Source organism: Hippocampus bargibanti, linkage group LG15, assembly GCF_051943395.1.
Source record: "Hippocampus bargibanti isolate YZ-2025 linkage group LG15, ASM5194339v1, whole genome shotgun sequence".
NCBI classification, from domain to species: Eukaryota; Metazoa; Chordata; class Actinopteri; order Syngnathiformes; family Syngnathidae; genus Hippocampus; species Hippocampus bargibanti.
The window spans coordinates 6,751,496-6,778,272 of NC_142748.1; the positions used below are offsets into that span (position 1 = coordinate 6,751,496).

A 26,777-nucleotide genomic window follows, 5' to 3' on the forward strand; every position below is an offset into this window, starting at 1 on the left:
TACTACAACAATTCGACGATATATTCTAACCAGGTGTGGTTTATAATACATGTCTGTTCAAATATTACGTTTTTGAACATTCTATCAACATAACAATCCAATTTTTCGACACAGGTACTAAGAATATTATCCCTCATATTTGTGTGTAGTACGTGTTCGTTTGCCCCCACGTGTACTTCTGTGTTTTTCAGTGTCATTTCAAAACGAATAATTTGGAGAATACTGTGTTGTATTTTGGAAAGTAAAGACAATAATGGAGGCCTTTTACGGTGGTTATGCCTCCTTGTGGAGTGCATTGGTAATAATAACTTTATTGCAAAAATACAGATTCGCTCTTTCCCCCCCTTTAATCACACAACTAACCCCCCCACCCAACCATAATCTTACACACATAAACATCATCTTCGTATACCTCCTCGTGCACGCTCATATTTTAATATACATTCATTCTCTTTGACTACCTTGTCTCTACCTTTTTTGTTTTGTTTTGTTTTAGCATTCCATTGGTTGAAACTATAGCGTAAATAGATGCAGAAACAACAAAGTTCCCCAGCAGCATTAAAACATGAAATCTCATCGTGGTGGTTGTGGATCGGCTTTTTTTTTTTTTTTTTTTTTTTGTGTGTTGGTGGACCTCTACGGAGGCTCGACTTGCATAGCGGACTCAAGCGCTACAATTGGGCTACATTCTCCCGCAAACGTCGAAATAAATATAAAATAAATACAAACAGAAATTAGAACATCTCTGGGAAATAATGCCGACCTTTGGTTTAGTTACAACGATGAATCTTATTTTATAAATATACAGCATAAAGCATATCATAAACGTAGCTTCATAAAGGGGCCGCATATGGGGAGGGAGGCTGTGACTGTACAACTGGTTGACATCTCTCAGCGCATCATGGCTGAAAATAGACCTCTTAATTCGGCGTAAAAAGCAACTTGTGTCTCTGCTTATTCGGTATAATAAAGTGTTTTTTTTTTTTTTGCCCTGAGGACCATTTTTAAAGAGAAACAAGGATCCATTTGCATTCAATCATCCTTCCTTAAATAAATTAAAAGAGGGCACTTCTTCTTCCGCCATTTCGCAAAGTGCACTAGAGGCAAAACCCAGCGCAGAAGGTTTAAAAAATAAATAAATAACATGCTACATTCTCAACTGGGACATCCTCGCCAGTGAAAATAACAAGTCTCCACATCTCTGTTCAAAAAAAAAACATCCTTTTGTGAAATTACATAAATGTTGTCAACACTATATAACGTGTGCAACTCCATTGAAAGTAGGAATAGAGAACCGCGCAAGCTTCCATACAAATGAGATGAGTCAATAATTCACTTCATCGCATTCAAACTCCTGTCAAATGACAATCATGGAAGTTATTTTAAAAGTACATGTGATTAAGGTCAAATGAAGTTCAATTTTCGCGATGATTCAAAACTGATTTTGAAATCTACTGCCAAGACAGCCTTGAAAACTTCCCCAAACGTCTGTGGTGAATGATGTCGTGGTCAGAAAAAGCTTACTAGAACAACTAATTCGTTCAGGGGCTGCAGTTACTACAGCATACGGCATATCATGTTATTAGGTTGCGGGATGCATGAAAGGGTTAATTTTTTAAAAAATGGCGTTTGAACAGTGATGTGTAGACTTTAGTGTATGTGTGTAGGCAACTTTAACCTCACATTATTATATCAGACTGACATAAAAAACCCAATGTGAAGCCTTTATAATTAGAAGAAAATACTTTGAATATTTTTTAAATAAAAATAGCATCCAAATGGTGCCAGGAATTAAAAACAAATATTTAACAGAGGAGGTTCTTTTTTTGTTCAATCACCCGGTAGAAACGGGAGAATTTTCATTCTGGTAGGTGAGCTGCATGGGAGAGGGGGGCAAAAACACATCCTAATCCGACAGTTGTGAAGTGCCTACCCCCCCCCCCCACTTCAATGTTAAACTGTCTGATTTGCTACAGAGTTCATGCGTGTTCTGTACACGGCCTCGGGGCGAAGGGGGATAAAAACAACCAAAAAAGAACAAATATGGCCGTCTAACAGAGAAACAGTTCAGCTGCTACGTGTGTGCGTCCGCTAGTAAATGCCCGTGGAGAAAGAGGAAGAAGCTACTCTGAACGCCGACCCCGAAAATGTCGTAAGGGGAGTAACAACAGGAGACGTTTGAGGTTTCTGGGGGTCAAGGGTGACTGCATAGACAGAATAGTGGGGTCTAAAGAGAAAGGGGGAAGAAGCTAGGGGGGGGTCTACGTTGTGAGCGGCGTCCGTCCAATTGAGGCGAGCCCATCCGGGATGCTGTTAGAGATTAGTGTGGCCGAGCGGGACTTTGTCCAGAGGACAGTTTGACCCCCGTCAGACACAGCCAGAAACTCCCGGCGCTGCCTGACAGTTCCTGTAAATACAAATGCAAAAAGCGCTGTTGAAACTGGATATTGTTTTACCGCAATATGCTAGAAAAAAAATATCGCTAATAGCAAGTGCTATATTTTTAACTCATTCACTGCCATTGACGAATGTATTCAGGAATTGAAAATATGACAGAGCGCCATTCCCGAATTTGTTCAGAAAATTTTTGACTTCAAGATGGCGGAGACCACTATGACATTTACCTTGTGAGACAGAGGAGGGAAGTGGTGATGACAAGGTGATGAAGAGGATGGAGGAGGTGATGGCGGTGGAATAGCGACAGCGACAGGGACTCAGGACAGAGGAAGCAAGCAATGCGAGGAGCAGGCACTGACATCAGCCTGCTTCGCCTTGGAGACGAGACAGAAGAAGAAAAAGAAGTCGAAGAAGAAGAGGAAAGACAAACCAACGAAGAAACAGAGGGACACTGAGTTGCCCTGTTGAGCCACAAGAGGGCGACATAGCGCTATACTCACAAAGCTACGGGTCGCCGTCAGGCGGGCGTGGCGCGGGGTCACCACTACAGTGCCACTCAAGCTACGTCCCATCCTCCTGGGGGTGTCCCCTTCGACATCTAGACCCGCCCCCAAACGCAAGCCCTGCAACATCACCGGCTGTGAGGCGAAAGAGCAAAAAGACATCAGCCATTTGTAAATGAGAATAGCGACCAGGAAAACAAAATGTTGGCAGAAGCTACCTTGTTGAGGTAGGTGGGGGTGCTGGCGCCACCCGGCCCAAACACGCTCCTCTCCATGTCTGCGTTGGGGGTTCTGGAGCGAACTTGGCCTCCCACCCTGGAGATGAGTCGCTCTGACGGGCTACAGCCTATATAGGAAGAGTGGCCATTTTAGGAGGGGAAGTTAGTACTGTATTTTACAGTGTACCTGGATATGACTAGCTACAGCCTATACAGGAAGAGCTGCCATTTTAGGAGTGGAAGTGAGTACGCTATTTTCTGGTGTATATAAAGGATAACAGCCTGTACAGGAAGAGCTGCCATTTTAGGATAGTGGAAGTTAGTACTGTATTTTCCGTTGTATATGACGACCTACAGTCTATATAAGAAGAGCGGCCATTTTAGGAAGTGGAAGTTAGTGGTTGTGGTGTACCTGTCCTCCCAGCCTGCAGACTGGCCTGGTAAAGGGTGTCAAGCTCTGTTAGCGCTGTTAGCTCGGGCTCCTCACGCTCACAGCCGGGGCCGTCGCCATGTTGCCCCGAGGCACGTTGGGAACCGGGCCTGGGTGCTTGCAACGGAATTGCAGCGTAGTGGTCCGGCGGAGTGTCGTAGGGCGTCACCATGGCGTCGGGACGATCCAGACTCCATGAGGACCAATGCCGGGTGGATTCGTCGGAGGGTAGCCATGACTGAGGGGTTGAGGTGGAACCGGGCTGAGGGGGCTGCCAGATCGGGGTGACGGGTTTGGCGATGGGAGGGGGCGGCGGCGGAGGGAGCGCGACGGGCGTTTCCCAAAAACGCACCGGGAGGGATGGCAGGGAAATGGCCAAGTGTCTCCCTAAGGGTCTGACGCTCACCCCCCCGGCCTGGAGCAACTCGCATAGCCTCACTCCACCGCCGACATTGCTGGAGGGGGCGCAAGGGTGATTGATGCTGAGAGTGAGCGCCGGACGAGGAGTCGTCGGTGGAGGGGGCGGGTCCTGATGGGTCACCTGGTCCTCTTCCTCCTCCTGATTGGGTGTCAGCAGTACTTGGACCGGGCCAGGCTGTTCACTGGAGAGAGGGTGGACAACATATTTTTTGGATGTCCAGCTACTTTGTGAGGACGTTTCGACATGTACTTGACACACACACACACACGGCCTGGTGATGATTGGCAGAGTTTCTCAAACTTATTGAGCTTTAGGATCCATATTGTGATGAAAAATAATTTTGCAAATAATTCGGCGGAACCCCATGCCACAGCTAACGAGCCCTTCTCAGATCCAGCGATCCCAGTTTGAGAACCCCTGCTGTATGGGATATCACAGCCAGGCACACTTTCCGATGCCAGCATATCGTGCGTTTTAATCAGACTTTCCAAACAGCCATTTTGGAGCAACGCCGCAGAAAGTAATTCGCTCTCAGCAGTCAGCCGGATCACTTCATTGATTTACATGCAGGCAAATGATTTATGCGCCACATTAGGGGAGCCTATTTGTGCGTCTTATCTGCGTATATGTGTGTACGTGTGAATAGTTCCTGCATCCATTTTTGCTTTTTTTTTTTTTTTTATGCGTTTGTGTGTGTGCGCCCTCCATCAACTCTTTTGAGCCTTAGTAATTACCCAGCAGGCTTTGCAGCAGTGGCTATAAATCAGTGTTGAGAAATAGCGAAAAGGTGGGATACCGAAAAATTTAAATTAAGATTATTTGTTTAGTATTATTTATTCTTTTTCTTCGTTTTTCACTGTTAAAGCGCTATATAAATCAATATGTATGTATTGCATTGTATTTTGGACAGCCGCCCCCATTTCAAGCTCATATAACTCCAGACCCATATAATTTAGCAATTAACTTTTTTTTCTGATGAAAGAAGAGAGTCTAAGGTTATTAACGCGATATGTGAATGTTATGTAGTCCAAAAACTCAATATTCTGGAATTCGAGTGACAATGACAAACCCCCTGGCACTGGTGTGGACACATTTTTGCACAGGTCTGACAGTGAATGAGTTAATGAAAATGTTTTTCGAATACATAAGTCAAGCAAGGCACACAGAGCGGGATTTTCACCACAACAAAGCGCAGACAAACACACACACATCGACAAGGAGTCCAGCAGTGTTGCGGCGGGAGGGCAGGTTGGTCACATTGGCGGCGTGAATACCTGCGAGGGGGGCATCCTGACTCCCGTTGCGCCACTTCCTGTTCCTGCCTGCCTCTGAGCGGGCTGCCAGCGCTCCTCATGCACGCGGCGGCTACACCCGAGCCGCTAGGAGCGCTAGCCTCATGCGGGGGTTTGAGTACAGCTGAACCCGCGACAGAGTCAGGCAAGAGAGTGGGCGAGGCGGTTGAAAGTACAAAGTGATGGCGAAAAAGAGAAGAAGGGGATGACAAAAGAGAAGACAGAAGCAGATAGAGTGGTTATGTTGTCATATGAGGAGGAAGGTGGAGGGCGGCATGCGTCCGACTCCTCTGCAAACGTGTCACATCAAGGGTGGGGAAAGTGCGGCTCATGAGCCAGAAATGTTTGACTGGCTACTTCATCAAGCGTCTTATATTTTTTCAGATGAGAAATCAGGGACGTGCAGAGGAGAAGGAACCTGATGGGGCACCGGCAACTACAGGGACATCCATCCATCCGTCCATTCAAGGTCAAAAGACCCCCATTTTGGACCCCCCTCCGCCCCTCGGACTGTTTCGAGGGGCCTTGAACTCATCGATACGAACACTGCACGGCGAAGCAAACACTTATGTAAGCGCGCCGATAGTGAAGCCATCTGTCCACTCGCTTGACGTCCTCACACTTCATCAAGGTTGCCTGTACTTGCGGCATTGTGTGTGTGTGTGTGTGTGTGTGTGCGTGCACCTGCCCACATACACACACGAGGACACACAGTACACAAATCTAATAATCCCGCGTCCAGATTTATTTAGTGCTGAGCCGGGGGGGGACCTTCACACCTGCAGTTCAGAGAAGGCACATGCACACACACACACACACACACACACACACACGCACAACAAACACAAATGCATGTCTTTCCGGCTCATAGATGACTACTATTGGTAAGTTTGTGTGTGTGTGTGTATATGTGTGTTTTTCTTAGGTAGACAAATCGTGGGGGTCTACCTAATGAAAAAGAAGATGAGAATGAAGGCAAGGGAAAAGGTCAGACAGACGTTTACGTACGCGAGTGACCTCGCAACCAAACTACTTCCCGCGTAATGTGTGACATCACACAGGGGGACAATTCATCAAGTTGAATTGCCGGATTACAGTGACACCACCCTCCACCCCCCTTAGACGTAAAATCGGTCATACCCTGGTGCTGAAGCTGATCCAGGTCCATGAATTTGCTAGGTTTGGGGTTAAAGCCCATGGCCGCCTCCTGTTCTGCCTCTTTACGCTTCTGTTGCTCCTGCTGGCGGGCTCTCCTGGCCACTTCCTCTTGGAGTTCGTCCAACTCGCTGCGTCCTGAGATTTACAAAATGAACGGCGGGATATTTGATGAGAGATATGTTGCTTATCCAAAGTTTAGACTTGCCCTGATGTTGCACTAAGATAGCCTGGTTGGGCTAGCTAAACTACGTACTGAGAAGATCTGTCTAGAAGACTGATTTAAGATCTGAATGATACCCTGAGCAGTTTGTTTGTTTTCAAAATCTTCATTTTTCCGTTTGTTTAACCCAATATGATCTTAGTTGGAGCATTACCAGGTTTGAGGGCGCTACCCCGGATTGGCGGGGGCAACTCTTGCACAATAGCGCCGCTGCTCTTTGACTTGGGCACCAAGCGCCACGACGGTCCGGACGTCAGCGCCCGTTTCTGTTGGCCGACCTCCCTGAAGGGTTAAAAATAAAAATCGGTGATGATTGAGTTGTTTGGGACATCTGGATCCTTTATTGTTTACCTGTCAGGGCTAGTGCTGTTCCTCTCGCTGCTCTCGTAGCCGCTCTCCATCCTCTGAATCAGGCGAGGCTGGTGCTCAACCCCCCACAGGGGCGTAGGAGCAGGTGGTCCCTTCATTCGTCCCAGAGTTCCCGACTGCCCAACTAGTCTGAATCTCTCCTCCATGACCTCCCTGCCCTCCGAAAGTTGTGAGCTCCGCGGTGTTGGCGTGGTGGGCCGCACGCAGGGTGAGGGTGGCTGCAGCGGCGGCGGGTGAGAGGGTCCCGGCAGGGTGTGATAACCCTGAGGGCAGATCCGCTGGCTTTGGACCGAGAAGATACTGTCGATGTTTAGGGCTTCTCTCCGAGGCCTCCAGGTGGGCCGGTAGCAGCCGCCAGAAGAACTGAACCATCGGGAAAAGTCTTAGATGTCAATCAATGTTTTTGACAGCGCTTTAGTATCTGATAATGCCGCCAATCTAGTCTTCGACGGCTTGGTCTGTACCTGGACTTGCTCTCGCTGCTGGTGCTCTCATCCTCCCAGTGAGGTCCCCCGACGCCGCCCTCGCACCCCCCAACTCCCGAAGAGGAGGAGGAGGACAGTGGCCGAGAGGAGGATGAGGAGGAGGTGAGCGGCCGGCGTGAGGACAGCAGGAAAACGGCTGTCTCTTTGTACTCCTGCAAGGGAGGAGAGGGAGGCCGGGGAGGACCCTCCACCGCTGAACCTGGAGAGATACCTCCCGCGTCGGCGGCTTGAGACGGCGTTCCGAGATTGTAGTTGCAGACCACGGTGGTCTGGGAGTCGCTGGATAGGTGGCTGCCCGTGGATTGGTGCAAGGGTCGGCCGCGGTAGGTGCCGCGGTGGCTCGAACTGTCGGTCGACGAGTCCGTGCGGGTGTCGCTGGAAATGGACGGCTCCCGACCTAAAGAGAAACCATTAGCCGTTAACTCATTCGCCGCTATACCCGAATTTATTCTGGAATTGAATACTGTGACATGGAGCGCCATTCCCGAATTTGTTTGGGTTTTGTTTTTTTCTCATGGGTGTGCTGATAAAGCGCTGGTCAGACCTCTGGCAATGTTTATTTTTTTCACTTCCACGAGGGGGCAGCATTTGCCTTTTGTCCATGTTAGTGATTTGTTACAGCTTCAGCTGTAATTTTAAATCGCTATATAAATCGGATTGTATTGTATTTTGTACACCTACCCCATTTGAAGCTCAGATAACTCCAGAACCATATAATTTAGAAATTAACTCTTTTTTTCTGATGAAAGAAGGGAGTCTAAGGTTTCTAACGCTGTCTTGAATGTGTATGTAGTCCTTAAACTCAATATTCTTTGGGTCCTGCACTTGAAAATGACAAAAACCCAGGCAACTGTGTGGACACATATTTTGTCTGGCGGTGAATGAGTTAATCTCCGGCTTCCATATGTTTAAGAGAAATGATGCTGGGAGGGCAAGGGGGTGGTGGATTAGGAGGTTGAAGGTCGACCTTCGGATCATGGAAGCATGTGTGTGTAATCCAAGGGTGGTTAAATGTTTGAGCTCAAGCGCCATATTTGTTTGATTTGGGGTGGGAAGACCATTCGCAGATGAGATACAAGGTGATGACAAACTGTTTATTTTCCCTCATAACTATCCACCCATTCAGACTATCTTTGTTGATTTAAGGTAAGAGACGTGATACGCTTTAAATTTTGCACGAGGGTAAATCGAATCAACCATAAATCAGATTACAACCAAATGGAAACAAATCTGCGGTTTCATAACTTTAACTTTATGATTCATGAATCATCCGTCCGTTATTTTGGTCAATGCTCCAGATCCCGTTTAGTGTGTTGTGTTGTGTGTGTTTAGCCTGGGTTGTTAGCATAGTTATGGAGAGTCATTGCCGCATTGGTGTATCTGATGATGATAGTCTGCGGTATAGTTGCCGCATAAACAAAACATTTTTGGTGGTATGTTCAGTAACTTGTGTTTTTTTGCTGTCATCTGCAGGGCTCAACCCTTATCCCCTCGTACCCGAGTCTTCGCTATCGTATCCGGCCTTGCTGCCGCAGTGCTGGATCTCCAGCGGCGGATCGGTGCCGGCGCTCTCCTGCAAGATCACCGGCGTCCCACGGGGGTCGGCGTAGAGTAGCAGCAGGGGCTGATAATGGCCTTTGATACAGCGGGACACCACGTCCTTCCACTTAGGGCCGATCTGGAGACACGTCAGAACCCGTCACCCGTCGACAGGCAAGTCAACGAAACCGTTTTTAAGAGAAACCGCCTTGACTTTATCGCCTGAAGCAGAAGGTCAGACTCATCTGCGGTCGCGCTATCGTGTGAGCAAGGACGTATAGCTTCACTTACGCTCGCTCACTGGCATATTTTTACAGAGTCGTCGTATCCAAACGACCTTAACGCGCAAGCATAGGTGTACACTAACACACACGGACGCTCGCACAACTGTAGTCACCTCTTTGACGTGAGCATCGTCGAAGTACATCCATTTGCGTATCTTGGTCTGGAAGAAGAAGGTGGAGTAGTGCTTGCCGTAGTAGCACACCATACCCACCAAGTAGAGCTCTGCTTGGCGAGCTCGCTCCTCTGTCACACGGTAGAATAACTACGGTGAGGGAGGGGGGTAGGGAGGCGAGAGAAAGAGAGAGAGGTGTGCGGCGTCAGACAGATGAGTTCATGTGAATGCCGGCGGCTTTTTTTTATCCTTTGTACCTTGATGCCATCTGGTTATCCGGCGCACCAACCGGAGCATTTTTAGCAATATTATGATGACGAAATCCATGACAGATTTAAATTCTGATCATTTTGTTTATCCCCATCGCGAAAATACCAACATTAATTTCCACCATTTTTTTTTATTACAAAAAGTAAATACATTTTTAACGAATTCACTGCCATTCACAAATGGATTCAGGAATTGAAAATATGACATTGAGCGCCATTCTCGAATTTGTTTCTGGTTTTGGGTTTTTTTTGCGTGCTTGGGTGCTGATAAAGCGCTGGCCAGACCTCTTATAGTGTTTTTCCCTTCACAAAGGGGGCAGCATTTCCCTTTTTTTTCCATGTTAGCACTTTGGTCCAACTTCAGCTATTGTTAGAGCGCTATATAAACCAATATATATGTATTGCATTGGATTTTTGGACAGCCACCCCCATTTCAAGCTCAAAAAACTCCAGACCCATATAACTTAGGAAATAACTATTTTTTTCTGATGAAAGAAAAGAGTCTAATGTTTCTCACGCTGTATTGAATGTTTATGTAGTCCTAAAACTCAATATTCTATGGGTGCTGGAATTCGGGTGACAATGACAAAAACCCTGGCACTGGATTGCACACATTTTTGCACAATGATTAAAGGAGCACCAACTTAAGACATATGAAGGTGTGTTTGTTTTGCTCATATCACCGAGATAGTTTTTGTTCCACTTTACCGAATAGCCCCCAAAACAGAGTTATGTTCGTAACGGCTTTTTTTTTGCTATTGCATCCCATCACATCGATTGACAGAGGACAGACATTGACAGGACACGTGATTCAGGGACTTCCTCGCACACATGCAAATCACACGTGATGCAAAGCAGTGTCATGACCGTGCGATGTCAGTGCATTTCAATGACGCTGTAACATCTCGGGCATACTTGTTCTCAAGTGATTCCCATGAATAATGCATAAGTCAGCATTATAGCGTGTCAAGTTCTTCTACGCAACCCCCCCTAGCACCACCACTACCACCGCCAAGTCCTCCTTCCATCACGTCGACTTTTTCTCCTACTGTTGCCTGTCATTCTCCATCCCCGAGATGGAGCTCGTCGTCATAGACGCGATGCCTTTTATGCTTTTGTGTCACAAAAGGCGGATATGTGCCGAAGCGCCTCCACTTCCTGTCGTCTTTTTCATTCGCCGCTGATACGATTGTAAGCCCATTTGCGACAAATAGACGATAATTTGGATAATTACGCGCGTCGTGCCTCTTAAATGAGACAATGCGACGCTTAACGCGCTATTTGACGGAATAGCTTTTGGGATTACAGATAAAAGAAGCCGGCAAAAATCTGTCTCGTTCTGATTAGTAATCAAATATATTTACTTACATCACCAAGGCGCAGGCAGGTGCCCAGACTGTGTATGACGTCCTCAGCCAGGTCCGAGTGGTCCGAGTCCCATACCAGCCCGATGGAGACGATCTCCGGTGAGTTCATCAGGACGCGGCGGATGCGTAACACCTCGCCACAATTACTCTGCGAGAACAAAAAAAAAGACACAAAATTGATGTCCTATGTGTGTTTGGCAATGATGCTAATGATAATGGAAGGATGTGGACGTCACAGGGACATAGTTGCCTCTGTGCCAAGTTCAGTACCGCATGTACTGGATGGCTCATTTTGAGTCATGAACTACCACCGAGCGAGAGCATACGCACACACACAGCGTTGGCATCGCCGCCTCGGAAGCGCCCTGGCGACCGCTCGGTGGGCTTTGCCAACTCAAACCTCCCGCACACACATATGCGACACACACCGGACTCCCCCTTTTGAGGAAGTGTGTGGGGGGGGGGAGGGAATGATGCTTTGCCAGTATCTGCCTCTCCCAAGAGAACCTTTCCAGCACGTTATATAATTGAACCAGCGGTCAAATGAAAGTGCAGGTTTGCAGAATACTGATGGCGGAAAACTCCTCGCAACTCATTAGACACTGCGGCGAGGACGATAATCCACATTTAATCAATCTGTAAACGAAGTAGCACCGATGATGATGTATTATTCAATATGTAACTACAGAGCAAGTCAAATATTCAAATTTCCACCAAAACGAATGGGTGCACAAAATCTACGCCTGCATAATAGGACAACAATTAGCGCTTGACAAAGATAATAATGCGAAAAAAAGGATTCCAGCACTGCTACAGCTGTTTAGGTGAGTGGAAAAAAAAACCCAGTCATGACTTAACTAATTCACTGCCAGACGATGTGCAAAAATGTGTCCACTTCAGTGCCAGGGTTTTTGTCATTGTCACTCACATTGCAAGACCCGCAGAAGAGTGAGTTTCAAGACTACATAAACCGCGTAAAAAACCTTTGACGCTCTTAATTTAATCAGAAAAACAGTTAATTCCTATGTTATATGGGTCTGGAGTTATCTAAGCTTGAAATGGGGGCGGCTGGACCAAATACAATACAAACATTAGTTTATTGAGCCAAAGCTGTAACAAATCGCTAACATGGACAAAAGGTAAATTCTGCCCCCACTTGGAAGGGAAAAAACACTGCCAGAGGTCTGACCAGCGCTTTATCAGCTGCATCAGAAACTAAAAAACAACACCAAAATTGACGCTCCACATCACGGTTTTCAATTCCCCGAATAAATTCTAGAATGGCAGCGAATGAGTTAATGAGGGCAAAGGTCCATAGGTCAGTAAAACAAGCGCACCCTCGCAGTGATATCATGAAGTGGGCATAACAATCACTCCCCGAGTGGGCCAAATTATCATTCTCCTAACGATAAATCTTTGCATACGTATAACAAACCTCGTGATGTATTCAGGGGGCAGCTAAAATAAGTACTCTGTCAATTATTTGTTTATAGTTATGCAAAACAAGCGCTCATAAAGGAATATATGTTAAGTGAGAGACACAACAAAAAGCCTTCCCTCAGTAAAAACTTAATATAGCATTGCCTCGCCACGTCATACTGTTTGTCTTCACTTGAGGAGAGCAAAACGAGCCTCGCCGGTATATTCAGTTTGGCGAAGCAAACACTCCATCAGCGATACGTCTTCAAGAGAGTTTTGAAAGGCGCTTAGAAATTAAATGTATTATTATTATTATAAGTGGGCAAAAAAAAAAAAACATCCTGCTCAGTCATTTCACAGGATGTTCCAAACAAGCGCTCCCTCGGCAGTTGCTTCCAATATTTATTATCCCTTAAAGCTAACAATAAAAGTGTCAATCGAAAATGCCCATGGTATTTTTGGGGAAGATGTGTGACAGGTTGCAGAAGCTCATGATGGAAACAGGAGAGATGGGAAACGGGGGGGGGGGGGGGTCCAGAGCTTTGTAAAGAGGCCCCGAGAGGAACCTGTTTGTGGGTACACTTTTTGGCAAGCGAGGAGCTGCCAAGCTGGATCTATTCACTTCCCCAATGTGGCAGCACAACACACCATCCTCATTGAATCCTTTTATCCTTCTATTCCAAATTCTGTCCTTAGTTTGGAAACAAGACCTAATTGTTCTCATTCCAGATTCTTTCCAAGCATGCACAATTTTAATATTATTATGATTAGTATTATTTTTTTATGTATAATCTGAATACAGCCTGGCTTTATGATAAGTCCATTAAAAAAATGCTTACGGAGACGAAAGCGACGGAGAACATGCAAATGAGCTGTTGATTATGTAAGCAACGCAAACACAATAAAACCAGCTGCGATTCTGTTATGTAATCCACCAGGATTATTATTTCATCTTTATTATTAACTCATTCACTGCCAGACGTGTAAAAATCTGTCTACTCCAGTGCCAGGGTTTTTGTCATTGTCATTCGAATTCCAGGACGTGCATAATATTGAGTTTTAGGAGTACATCAACATTAAATGCAGCGTAAGAAACCTCATACGCTCTTCTTTCATCAAAAAAATAGTTAATTCCTAAATTATATGGTCTGGAGTTATATGAGCTTGAAATGAGGGTGTCTGTCCAAAATACAATGGAATACATAGATATTGGTTTAATATAGCGCTTTAACAACAGCTGAAGCTGGAAAACAGCACTAACATGGAAATTCTTCCCCCTTGTGGAAGGGAAAAACATTGCTAGAAGTCTGGCCAGCGCTTTATCAGCACCCAAGCATAAAAAAAATCATGTTTTCAATTCCGGAATAAATTTGTGAATGATAGATGCCACTCTGTGTAGATTTCCAACCACAAACTCCATTAAAATGTTATGTAATCACGAATTAATGTGTGCTTTTTGTCTTACAGGGCAGTTGCGGAGGTCCCCCATGTTGCTCGCGTTGCGAAGAAGTTCCCCAAACATGTCCGGCGTAGCCTTCTCCCGGCATTCCAGCATCCTCACCGCTTGGTTACTACACCAACACACACACACAACCATTGACACTAACATTTTTTTCTGTATTACACATACGTGATATCACCATTTCTAGGGGTATCTAATGAAGTAGCCAGCGCCCCCCTGTACTATCGTTCATTCGCCATCTTTCCAAACCACAGCTCCACAAATGGATTTGACGTTGCCCGAGACTCCCATTGCACTCCCTCGGGTCCCTTGAATCCAATCGCTGATTGATTACTTCCGTATGGTATTGACTTCCTGTGTACCTGTGCCATGCATGTGTGTGTTTGTGTTGTTTTTTTTTTTCACCATAGGGACGTGGTCGAGATGTAATGAACCATCTGAATGAAGGGCAGCGGGTCCGACGTGGCGCCGCAGCTGTTACACACGCACTGCAAGTACAAATACAGACAAACAGGCTTTAGATGAATGGCGTTTGCGTGTGCGTGCGTGCGTACATGCCTGCTCAAATAGGGTCATGGCAAACTTCTGGTGCGGGATGCAGTGTTTAGAAGTGCAGATGTCTTCGCGGCTCTCGGCGCTGATGTGGAAATGAATCCGCATCAAGAGGTTTTCCTGACCGGATGAAAAATAGCATTTATTTTGTACATTTATGATGAAAAAAAAAATATGGTGCCCGCTGGCGTCCGTGACTCACAAAGCACTCTGCAGCGTCATCCATGATGCCTAGCTGGAAGCGTTGTTCGTCCTGGAAGGTCTTGGCTAGGGCGCTCCGCAACGCGTCGGATGGCAACACGCGCTCGCTGCTGAACTGAAACTGGGCAAAGATGCTCTGTGAAAACAACAAACGGCATTTTTAAATGGCAAAATAGCCTTTGAAAGCCAAGTGGCTGAGCAACAAATGTCGAGACGTCGGAGACGACCTGGCTTCCATTGCAGACGCCATCAATAATACATGATTTTCTCTCTACAATTTCTCCCGAGAAAAAAAAAACAGACCGCAGAGTGCTTTGTAGCGGCAAAATAGAAAAGCAAAGCAAACTGTTGCCGGCTTAAAAGTATGCCTGGAATTCAGACACGCAAAAATAAACTCGGCTGTGCAACAGATTTTATCTGACCCTAAATTGTTCAGCACGAGATCTAAACTACGCATTAAAACACATTTTCTGTTTTTTTTACCCATATATGGCTAGCTAATAACTATCAATTCGCTCGCTAATAGCTATCAATTCGCTAGTTAATGACTATCTATGCGCTGGATAATAGATAGCGAATAGATAGCCAATTGCTATCTATTTTGCCAGCTATGACATAGCTATTCGCTAGCTATTAGCTATCTATTTGCTAGCTATTAGCTTGCTATCTATTTGAGTTACTTCCAGGTTGAGTGTGTATGGCTGCCGCTGCTCGCCCGCAGAAAAAACGATCCTGTGACTGTAAAGTGACCTTGAGAGTTTTGAAAGGCGCTTATAAATAAAATGTATTATTATTATTAATAATAATAATAATAATAAGACGTCTGTCTGCTCTGCGACTCCCGCTATCAATTTGCTTGCTAGCCTGCGTTTCATTGGTCACTAACACTTAGCATTAGCTAAAATATTTAGCCTTACATTAGCCTCCCGCTAATGTTCTCAACCTTCTGTTTTTAACGTCCATTAGAAACTAATAGTTAGCTTCTGTTGATGTATATTTTCTTGCCTTTGTTGGCCAGCCAGCTTACTATTCGTCAACAATAGTTAGCATTTTAGCTAGTCTGCGCGTGGAGTGACCGGCCGTGAATTTTTGTCGTACAAAGAGGCTCTTGGATGAATGTTACCGTTGCCTTTTTTGATATTTTTGTCTAATTTTTGTGTTTCTCATTTCAGACTGACAATTGTGTAGCAGCGTAGCAAGATGGCGGTGGTCATGTGACGTGATAAAACAGCTGCGGGGTGCTAGCATTGGTAAAGGTAATGTTATCATGTTGAAACGGTGTGCACGTGTATAGCTATGTGTGTGTGTTATGACTGCAGCAATGCGCCAAGGAGAATGGAAGGGGGAATATACCCTACAGAGAGGAAAAGGGGGGAATGGAGGGAGGTTAGCGAGGAAGGGAAGAAGGAAGTAATGCTAGAGTGAGTTAGCGTGCGTGTGGGTGTGCGCGTGCGGCAGTCTAATTGCAAAGTTTGCAGCCATCCACACCAACTCCCACATTCATTCATCTTTCTCCTTCACCCGCTCCCGCCATGCCTCCACCTCCCATCCCATTCTACTTCTTCTGTGGTGGAGACGGATGAGATGTTGCAGCAATTTCACGTGATGCTGTCATAGCTTTCATGTGACAAAACTTTCTGACATTTTTGGTGTGATCCAAAACAAAACACATTTTAATTAGTTTTAACTCATTCACTGCCAGACATGTGCAAAAACGTGTCCAGTCCAGTGCCAGGGTTTTTGTCATTGTCACTCAAATTCCAGGACCCATAGAATATTGAGTTTTAGGACTACATAAACATTCAATACCTTAGTCTCTCTTATTTTATCAGGAAAAAAAATAGTTAATTCCTAAACAAAATGGGTCTGGTGTTATCTGAGCTTGAAATGAGGGCATCTGTCCAAAATACAATGCAATACATACATATTGGTTTATATAGCGCTTTAACAACAGCTGAAGCTGTAACAAAGCGCTAACATGGAAAACAGGGAAAGTCTACCCCCTTGTGGAAAGTAAAAAAAAACATTGCCAGAGGCCACGACCAGTGCTTTATCGGCACCCAAGCATGAAAAAAAAAAACACAGAACCCGTACAAATTCGGGAATGGCGCTCTACGTTCATATTTTCAATTCCCGAATACATTGCATTGAATGAGTTAAAATGGAATTTATGTTTACATTTTAGTTCAATTACAATAATCGACATAGACAGGCACCACAACACACCAGCGCGCCTGCAGGCGGCAAATCAAAACGCACGTGCGCGTAATACACAACCCATGTGCTTGTGTTGCGTGTGCGCGTGAGTTCTGCTGAGCTCGGCGCTTTCAGTCAGGCCCGATTAATTACAGCGGAGTTCTGTGGAGACCCGACGGTGTGTTGCTGCCGCACTACAGCACATTCGTCACGGTGATACGCCTCCGCTTTGGCCACATGTTGGTCGCCATCATCGAAGCGTCTTTTGTCTTGCGAGGGAAATGTTAAATACTCTACCTTGAGTGCGCAGAAGATACACGAGTCCTCCATGCATTTGTGCAGGGTCAGCTGGCGAAAGCTCCTGCGGAAGATGTCCAGATGCCACAAAACCTAAAGAACAAGGGAGAGATTGTAGATTCATGTTACAATAAAATATATATTGTTAAATATTTGTGCTTTTTAGGCTAACTGGCTGGCTGTTAGCTGGCTAGCTGTTGGCTATCTGGCTATCTATTAGCTATTAGTGTTGGGGCAAATCGCTATACGAACATTTTCAAACATCTTTTCTGTTTCCTTTTGCATCATTTTGTTTTTCTTGGACTTTCGGAATGATGTCATATCCTGTCCGTCTTTATAAAAGCTCCTTCTTGTTTTCACTTGATTCCTGCTTCATTAATAATGACTTTATCAGTTAGCTAGCTAGCTTTCTATCTATTTGAATTACTTCCGGGTTGAGTGAACGCTGGCGCGTATGGCCGCCGCTGCTCACCCACAGAAAAACTTATCCTGCGACTGTAAAGTGACCTTGAGAGTTTTGAAAGACGCTTATGAAATGAAGTGTATTATTATTATTATTATTATTATTATAAATGACAAGAACATCTCAAAACCTTTTAGCAGTGGCTGCATAATGCAAGGCATACAGTTGCCGTGGAAACGCCACATTTTTTTTTTCTCAGCACTGTTGCCTATCAAGAAGCGTTTTGCTGTAATCAAAAAATAGCAAGCGAGAGACACAACTACTCGAGGGGATCATTTGTTCCGACAGACGGCGGCCATTATCGATGCAATTTGCGGCAAAAAAGAAACTCAATGAGATTAGATAACAAATAGAGCACAACAAACCCAATTCCCTGGCAGACATTTGTCATTTTTATTTTGTTTATTTTTTAATGCTGTGACATCGATCTACCATGTACTGTAGTTCTCACTGTATCTTCTTTTCTTATCCTTCCTTTTTTTTAACAGTTCCTCATCGGCCCCTTCTCCACTAAGCTTCTGCTGGAGCTTATCGCTGCAACCTCCATCTCCTCATCTGGAGCGTGGAGGTGTGCGCATGTGCCAGCTGGACGTCTTGAGAGGTAAGCGTGTGCGTATGTGTGTGTGTGTGTGTGTGTGCGCGCATCCCCACAAACAAACCCGCAGTCGCTTGAATGGTGCCAAAAGCAAAGCAGAACATGCAAAACACTCATTAATACAGAGCTTATCTCGCTGTCACGTTTAATTATCAGTTAACGGCCATGTGTGTGTGTGGTGTGTGTGTGTGTTGCTCAGAGAATTCAGGCTGGATGGAAAGTAAGTGAAAAGTTGTCATTGAGGGGGTGAGTTGATTCCGTTTTAAAATAATAATACTAATAATAATTATTATTATTAGTAGTAGTAGTAGTATGTTATAATAATCATACATTTCCTTTCTAAGCGCCTTTCAAAACTCTCAAGGTCACTTTACAGTCACAGGATAAGTTTTTCTGCGGGTGAGCAGCGGCAGTCACACGCGCCAATTGGGCAAGGTCAAAGGTGAAATTCACAGCGTCACTGACCTGAAGGGCGCTGTTCAGGAAGCAGCTGTTCTGTCCCGGTTCATTGCTCAGGCCTTTACTGGGCGCGATGGAGGTCATGGTTCTCGGGGTCGCCAGCCCCTGCGCTCCTCCGCCGGACGCAAAGTAGTTCCTCTTCCACGACATCCCCTACCCGGGACGTCCGAGCTCCCCCCCGCCGAGCCTTCTATGTCACTCCCATGAGAGTGACAGAAGCCGAAAGGGAGAAAAGAAGAGGGAGGAGCGACGGAGGCGGTAGACGGAGGCCACGCGGTGTGTCTCGGACGGGGGGGATTTGGCCCCCATACAAGCCGGCCACGCTTTACTTCTTCAGAATCCGCCCGCTCGCCGCCAGAGCCGCTGCTGGCCTCAGTTTGTCACTCGTCCTTTGGCAAGCGCTCCCCTGGCGGACCCTGTCAGATGGATGTTGTTTGGACTGTCCAGACGCTTCCATGTCCTTTCATGCCCTGCGAGACACAAAGAAGGCCCGGACGGACGGCCATCAACGGGTGACCCTGTTCATATTCAGCCTCATCTTGTCATGATTGTGTTGTTTAACTCATCCATTGCCAGACAATGTGCAAAAATGTGTCCACTCCAGTGCCAGGGTTTTTGTCATTGTCACTTGAATTCCAGGACCCACAGAAGATTGATTTTTAGGACTACATAAACATTCAATGCAGCGTTAGAAACCTCGGACTCTCTTCTTTCATTGGAAAAAAAAGTTAATTCCTAAATTATATGGGTCTGTAGTTATGAGCTTGAAAATGAGGGTGGCTATCCAAAATGCAATGCAATACGTTAAATAGCTATCTAAGTGGCTAGCTATCTAGCTAGCTATCTGTTGGCTCTCTATTTTCTATCTACTAGCTGGCTCGCTATCTTTCTACTGTATCTTTGTATTTAATAGTGACATTCAGTGTATTAGCTAACTATCTAGCTGGCTAGCTATTATCTATATAACTATCTAGGTGGATAGCTATCGAGCTAGCTATTTGTTGGCTATCTATTAACTATCTACTAGCTGGTTAGCTAGCTTTCTATCTTGTTAAAGTGTCTGTAAAGTGTCCTTGAGAGCTTTGAAAGGCGCTTACAATGAAATGTATTGTTATTATTATTATCATTATTCCGGGTTGAGTGAACGTTGGCGCATGTGGCTGCCGCTGCTCACCCACAGGAAACTGATCCTGTGACTGTAAAGTGACCTTGAGAGTTTTGAAAGGCGCTTATAAATGAAATGTATTATTCTTATTATTATTATTATTATTAATGGCTTTATATAGCTCTTTAACAACAGCTGTAGCTGGAACAAAGCGCTAACATGGAAAAAAAGTGCAATGTTGAACATTGACAGAGGTCATGTGGAGTGCTTTATCGGCACCCAAGCATGAAAAAACAAAACCCGAATAAATTCCTGAATGACAGTGAATGAGTTAATGGGTCGTTTTGGCAGCTAGTAAAGTTTCCAATCGTCATCCAGCTCTTCGCGGTTGACGGTAGGATGACAGAAAAGCTTTCTGCGTAGATTTGGGGGATCCGATGAGGTCTAATATTACATCATATCCGTAATGGGACGATTTAACGACAAAATTTGCCAGTGGTTGTGCTTCTACAGTAAGTATACGTGATTGCGTAACACAGCGAGCTAGCAGAGCCGCAGTGCCTTTCGCTACTTTTGGCAACCTTCCCTTCCGTCGTCTTTTTGTTGCCAGGTTGCGCTTTGGGCACAGCGCGCTACTTTTTCGATATCCTAGCCATCAGGTTTAGGGTTAAATCTGTCCATCCGTCCATCCATAAACAGTGCATCTGTGTGTAAATACACAACATCCAAATTGCCAAAAGGATTTATAAAAAGGATTTGGCAACCATGGCTCTGTTTGCCATTTTCTCCTCTCCCAAACATAATCGCTAACTTCTGTTTTTTTTTTTTTTTTGCACACAGCGACTGTTCTGTTAGCGTGTATGCACGTGTGTGTGTGTCCCTCCGATGCCGAGTAGGTGTGGAGAGTGCGATCACACATCCTCTTTTTGACTGCACCCGATAGTCTCGCGCAACTAAGATCACACAAAGTGCTGTTATATACGGCCCTTTTGTGTGTCTGTGTGTAGGTCCTGTGAGTGTAATCGCACTTTCCGACTGCACCTTACAAGCGGCGTTATATACGATGACCGTGTATTCCCCTATCTTCAACTCGTTACCATGGAAATAGGCCAAGCAGCAGTAGGCACGCGGGAGGAAAAGCCGAACCATGTGATGTTAACACCGCCACACACATAGACACACGGACACACGCATGGGGCCAGCAAGTGATGATGATGTGTATTGATGATGGAGAGTTCCTGGAAGCCAAAGCAATATGTAATAATAATAATAATAATACATTTCATTCCTAAGCGCTTTTCAAAACCCTCAAGGTCACTTTTCAGTTGTGGAATCAGTCTTTTTCTTTGGGTGAGCAGTGGCAGCCACACCCGCCAGCGTTCACTCAACCACAAAGTAACTCAAATAGATAGAAAGCTCGCTAGCTAATAGATAGAAAGCTCGCTAGCTAATAAATAGAAAGCTCGCTAGCTAATAGATAGAAAGCTACCTAGCTAATAGATAGAAAGCTAGATAGCCAGCTAGATACCCAGCCAGCTAGACAGCTAATAGATAGCCTTCACTCAACCCCAAAGTAACTCAAATAGATAGAAAGCTAGCTAGCTAGATTGCAATGTGTTGCAATGTGTTGCATTGTGTTTCAATCCTCATTTCAATCTCATATAACTCTAGACACATATCATTTAGGAATTAACTCTTTTTTTTCTGATGAAAGAGGAGCGTCTAAGGTGTCTTATGCTGATTTTAATGTTTTTTTAGTCCTAAAAGTCAATATTCTCAGGGTCCTGGAATTCCAGTGACAATGACAATAACCCTGGCACTGGAGTGGACATATTTTTTCCTGCTATGTCATCCATCCAGAAAAAAAAAACATGAGAGGCGGCAAATTTTAAAACTGTGAAGCAAACATGCTAGCCAATCATCACTTCCTGTTTTTGTTTTTAACTGAATATTTTCTAGTATTTTTATATTTCGATAGATTCACTTCAGCGCAACCCGGCGTGAGTCACGCAGCAGAATCGTGACGTCGCCTTGGGAGGTGGGAATAATCCCGTTCGCTTTGTCAGGACGACAGCCCGATGATTACTGGCGGATCGATGCGAGCCTGCGAGGGCACGGCTGAGAGCGACGACGGGGAAAAACATCAGTTTCGGCTAAACTGTCACAAATGCCGCTAGCACGAATCCCCGCCATCTTGGATGTGTCAATTAATGGCTTATCAAGATGTTTGTCGTCTCAAATCATCCGTTTGTTTGTAAATTGGCTGCAATCCAAATTGTGAGTGTTTTTGGAAAATTTCTAGCTAGCTATTTTTTATCTATTAGCTCTCTATTAACTAGCTAGCTAGCTTTGTATCTATTTGAGTTACTTCCGGGTTGATCATGTGACCGTAAAGTGACCTTGAGAGTTTTGAAAGGCGCTGATAAATGAAATGTATATATATATATATATATATATATATATATAATCCGCATTTATCAATAACGTTTGACATCTGCCATTGTTTGTTTCAGCGTGTCAGTGTACCAGTGTCGCCGGGGACAATAGAGCTCACACACACACACACACACACACACACACACACACACACACACACACACTCCCCATTCAGCTCTTCTCCCCCCCCCCCCCCCCAAAAAAAAAAAAAACAACAACAACAAACTTGACATGCATGACCTCACGCTTACACACGGTGGGTTTCCTCCTAAGTGGGTTATGTGTAACTTCAAATAGCCCCGTTTCACAACAGGGAGAGAGCCTCAAGATCACCCCCCCCCCCAATACCCTCAAATCCCGTTTGATATAAAGTTAGACACCCGCGCGCAGCGCGTAGCGGGATTTCCTTCAAGGTCACTTCCCCGCATAGTCCGTACGAACGACCGCGAGATGCGGCAATCGAAAAACGGTCAAGCAATGCGTGTGATATGGAGACTCTTATGTAACTACGCTTATTTACAGTCCGCGTTGGAATATCACGTGATAATTTTGGGGGGTCGGAAGGAAAAACGTGATAGGAAGTAGGGGAGGGGGGAGCTCTGGCGGGATGGTTAAGGTCAAAGGAGACATTGAAGCGTGCGTTCCTCATCCTTCCCTCCCGCCTCATCCTCGGTTATTGTTTAATCTGCTCTTTCTTAAACCAAAACCTCTCAATAATCCCGTCCATGCAGATTGGGGACTGGGGGGGGGGCGTCCATTGAGGCGAGAATGCTGCAGCACCAAAATCATTCATTCAATAGGTTTAACTTCCAATGGATATACAGTGATACTTTGGCTTACGAACTTAATTGGTTCCCAGACGGTGTGTCAGGTGAAAATTGTGTATCCCAAAATTGTGTTTCCTATAGGAAACCATTAAAATGAGAATAATCAGTTCCCATAAAACATAATTTTCTACTTTCTAATTTACGAAGCCTTAAAACTACACAAAATATACCTTATTTTATGTATAATAAATGTGCTATGGTATTATAATTAAAGAAATAAACTACTGTATAATAAAGTTGTTTTATTTACCTTTGTGATGGTCGTTGATGGCTTGATGGAATGGAGTCAGCATTAAACGCTTGATAAACACTTGATGAGGAACGTAACCTTCTTCTTTCACCATCTTGAGGAATGATCCTTGTAGGTACTTTCTCTGTGATAATTGTGTCTAGTTCTTCATCAATTGTGCCCTGCTTTTTGCATCAAGTGTACAGATAGCTTGTGCAGGTTGTTGGTGGAGCCTGATTGATGGGAAATTTAACCTTGCCGTCTACACTCTGCCTTTGAACTATCAAAGTTGAAACTCACTGTCGTCTGCCTGTCTCTTTAATGTTTAAACCGTCTCACTGCTGCGTTCTTGACCAATCACGTGGCTTTAACCAAAGACTGGGGGCGAGGAATAGAGGACCAAAACAGTCGGCTGCCATCTTGTTAGAAGAACAGGCTTGTTCGCGAAACACACAAAACTCATTGCGGCAGATCCGTGTACGAAAAAAGTTTGTATGCCAAGGTAAAATTGTCATAAATTTAACATTCGTAAACCGAAAAGTTCGTAAACCAAGGGGGTTCGTAAACCGAGGTAGCACTGTAATCTAAAAATAAAGCTCCCTGACATTTCCAAGAACCCAAACCCAATAGAGTATCTGACAGTAAGGTTATTTGAGTCGGCCCGGCCACCCCGCAATACATCAAAACAATGTTCCCGGTGACCAGGTAGAAGTCGTTTAAGAGGCTGATTACATCTCGGAAGGATATAAAAAAAATATATACAGTAAATTCACTGAGCCATGATGTTCGCGTTAAAAGAAGGCGCTCATAAAATAACTCAGATTCCCTTTTAAAAAAATACAATTTTGTTGTTGTCGTATTTCATCCGCTTTGCACGTGCCATTGAAACTTATGAAAGCAGTTCTCGTACTCGGACTGTCAGCAGTCACATTTAGTCAAATCAAGTCAAGCTCTCCTAAATCTGGAATATTTTGAGGATTAATCCCCCCCCAGGACACTTTCCCCCGGATGAGCCACAGTCACAACAAACACTTGAATATTTGTGTTGCGGTGGGGTGAGGTAGAAAAAAAAAACCCATGTGTTGCGGTGGGGTGAGGTAGAAAAAAAAAACCCAATGGAAGGCATCCAGTTGAGCTCATCCCAGACTTCTAAAGCTCCACGTTGACTTTGGAAAAACACATTTTGTGAAACTATTCATAAAAACAAGCCAGCCAGTTCAAACAACAAAATACAGGAACCGGTTTTCAGAAAGAGTCAGCAAACTTTCAAAGAACAAAAGTCAATATTTTTTCATATCATATATTTGAGTAGCATACATTAAAATGTCGAGGACATTTCTTTTAAAGCGTGGACAAAATGGGGGGGAAAATATATTCTTGCGAGTGTTCCTATCTTGACCGTTTACCTGTATTGCTGCACCATTTGTATTCAACTCGCCTTTACTTAACTTATTCACTGCCAGACGATGTGCAAAAAATATGTCCACTGCAGTGCCAAGGTTTTTGCTATTTTCACTCAAATAGCAGAACCCACAGAATATTTAGTTTTTTTAGGACGACATCAACATTCAATGCAGCGTGAGAAAACAAATAGTTAATTCCTAAGTTTATGGGTTTGGAGTTATCTGAGCTTGAAATGAGGGCGGCTGTCCAAAATACAATGCAATGCATCCATATTGGTTTATATCGTGCTTTAGCAACAGCTGAAGTTTGAACAAAGCGCTAACATGGAATAAAAGAGTAATGCTACACCCCCGCCCGTGGAAGTGAAAAAACATTGGCAGAGGTCTGACCAGCGCTTTATTCTCTGCCCGCTAAAAGAAAATACAAAACCCGAACAAATTCGGGAAGGCCGCTCCACGTCATGCTTTTCAATTCCTGAATACATTTTGGAATGGCGGTGAATGAGTTAAAAACTATCACAACATACACGCTAAATTTGCTAGCCTAACATTGGCGTTTTTTACATGACATGTAAACTAGCTGTCATTTTTGTCGTTTCTTTTGAGACACGTTTGCCAAACTCCAGCTTATCGTAAAGTTTGTCTCTCAACTTCTTTGCCTGACGCTCAAAACCAAAGAAAACGCTCATAGCATGAAAAACTGAGTTGTAAAATGACATATGTGTCAACTGTCAATCAAATTTTTGTTCACCGTGCGACATCCTTATCGAGATTTTTCTTTCCTTCGCACTGCATATTTCACCTCCTTTACTCTGAATGCATTTGTGTGTGTACGCAGATTCGTAGCAACGATGGCGTCCCAAGTCATCAATCTCGGCACCGCAACGTTAAATCAATGAAGCGGCCACCACGGCAGCGGCTGACGCCGGAGCGTGAACGGGGAGAGGAGGGGGGTAAGAGGCTGCGGTTTGTCGCCCGTGAGCATGCGCCGTGCACAAGTAGTGACCCTGCAACCTACACACACACACAACCGGTTTGTGGCTCGTCCGTCAACAAGTACACACACACACACACTCCCTCTTCCCATCTTGACAAAACGAACGCAACTGGACACCTGTGACTGACTATCAGGATGAACTTGAAAAAGATGCACTCACATACGACGGTGATGAATAACAAGCGCACCCCCTGCAGCAGCATCCGCCGCGCACCCGCGAATGGAAACTGTTTGTTTTTTGTTTTGTTTTTTTTTACTCACCCCGGATGCCGTGTGCGCTTCTCTCCGTCCGCTCGTGTGTTCCCACCGTGTGATTCCACGGCACAGAGGAGGCTGAGCCGTGGGCGTATCCGCTCGACACGGCGCCGCGCAGCCCCCACCGGCGCCGCTCTCGCGATAACAACCCTCCGCTTTGCGCTCATTTGTCATACCGCCGCCTAGCGGGCTAGCCGGGGTGCTAAAAGTGATGACGTCATTGTTACCTGCGTTTACTTCACGGGGAGGGTGCGCGTGCCCTTAATCCTCACAACATACGCTCGCTCACATTTATCGAAGCTGCTGACGAGCGCCACGCAGAGGACATCTGTTCCAACATTTGACACCCGCCAGCCTCGCTTTTGCAACCGCAGTGTGAGAGGTCGTAATACACCAGCGTTTGGATCGGGTTCCCATCACCATTTGCAGGCTTGTCATTTAATAAGGCCGGCGGGTGAGCAACCTTTTTGCAGCCTACGCACGTGTTTTACATGAAAAAAATCTCCCTCCATGCAACCAATCCAAAATGTCACCCAAAAAAAAAATATATATATATATATATATATACAGTGGCTGGGGGGTACACACCCCATAATTACTCATGATGAAGCGCTTCGTTTTGGTGTCTGCCGACTTAACTGAAAAATCACCACAAAATTGTCGAATAGAATAAAAACAAATAGCACTAAACTGTATAGAACTGAGACTGGTGTCACACACACACACACACACAAAAACAGTTTTATAACCCTGCGAACATTCTGATTTATGACCGTTCAAAATAGATTTGTGACTTTGAAGGCAAGTAGTGCTTAA

General features: G+C 45.0%; 2 protein-coding genes across 10 annotated transcripts in view; one reads left to right on the top strand and one right to left on the bottom strand.

Annotated features, from left to right (window-relative positions):
- dusp3a (dual specificity phosphatase 3a) overlaps window positions 1–14,084 on the top strand; it is a 98,918-nt gene extending 84,834 nt beyond the window's left edge. For 7 of the 8 annotated variants that reach the window (XR_016117416.1, XR_016117417.1, XR_016117414.1 and 4 more), the window contains 4 exons: window positions 5,646–5,831; window positions 8,967–9,206; window positions 11,076–11,164; window positions 13,952–14,084. The gene's annotated coding sequence lies outside the window, so the exon portion shown is untranslated. The remainder of the gene's footprint in view (window positions 1–5,645; window positions 5,832–8,966; window positions 9,207–11,075; window positions 11,165–13,951) is intronic. The other variant, XR_016117418.1, reaches the window with a different exon arrangement.
- Window positions 302–26,391, bottom strand: LOC148887356 (ubiquitin carboxyl-terminal hydrolase 54-like). Of its 2 annotated transcripts, XR_016117413.1 has the most exons (20): window positions 25,968–26,391; window positions 18,716–19,179; window positions 17,193–17,285; window positions 14,701–14,835; window positions 14,505–14,618; window positions 14,352–14,434; window positions 13,950–14,055; window positions 11,067–11,213; window positions 9,430–9,579; window positions 8,991–9,171; window positions 7,473–7,890; window positions 6,991–7,371; window positions 6,794–6,921; window positions 6,402–6,554; window positions 5,244–5,385; window positions 3,531–4,150; window positions 3,119–3,246; window positions 2,898–3,035; window positions 2,625–2,771; window positions 302–2,407 (listed from the first exon to the last, which is right to left on the bottom strand). XR_016117413.1 is itself a non-coding variant. In XM_089015164.1 (19 exons), the coding sequence occupies exons 2-19, from the start codon at window positions 18,857–18,859 to the stop codon at window positions 2,321–2,323; spliced, it is 3,348 nt and encodes a 1,115-aa protein (XP_088871290.1). In that variant the 5' UTR covers window positions 18,860–19,179; window positions 25,968–26,390; the 3' UTR covers window positions 303–2,320. The 2 variants fall into 2 exon arrangements, 1 of the variants encoding a protein (XP_088871290.1); XM_089015164.1 differs by lacking the exon at window positions 2,625–2,771 and having other exon boundaries at window positions 303–2,407; window positions 25,968–26,390.
- Between the last annotated feature and the right edge of the window lie 386 nt (window positions 26,392–26,777).

Bases quoted from the DNA above. Each gene is read 5' to 3' on its own strand.
- LOC148887356 (XM_089015164.1), bottom strand. From the start codon at position 18,859: ATGTCGTGGAAGAGGAACTACTTTGCGTCCGGCGGAGGAGCGCAGGGG. The intron at 17,286-18,715 runs GTCAGTGACGCT...CTTGTTCTTTAG, and splicing joins TCCTGAACAGCGCCCTTCAG to GTTTTGTGGCATCTGGACAT. The intron at 7,372-7,472 runs GTACAGACCAAG...CCGATGGTTCAG, and splicing joins AGCAGCGAGAGCAAGTCCAG to TTCTTCTGGCGGCTGCTACC.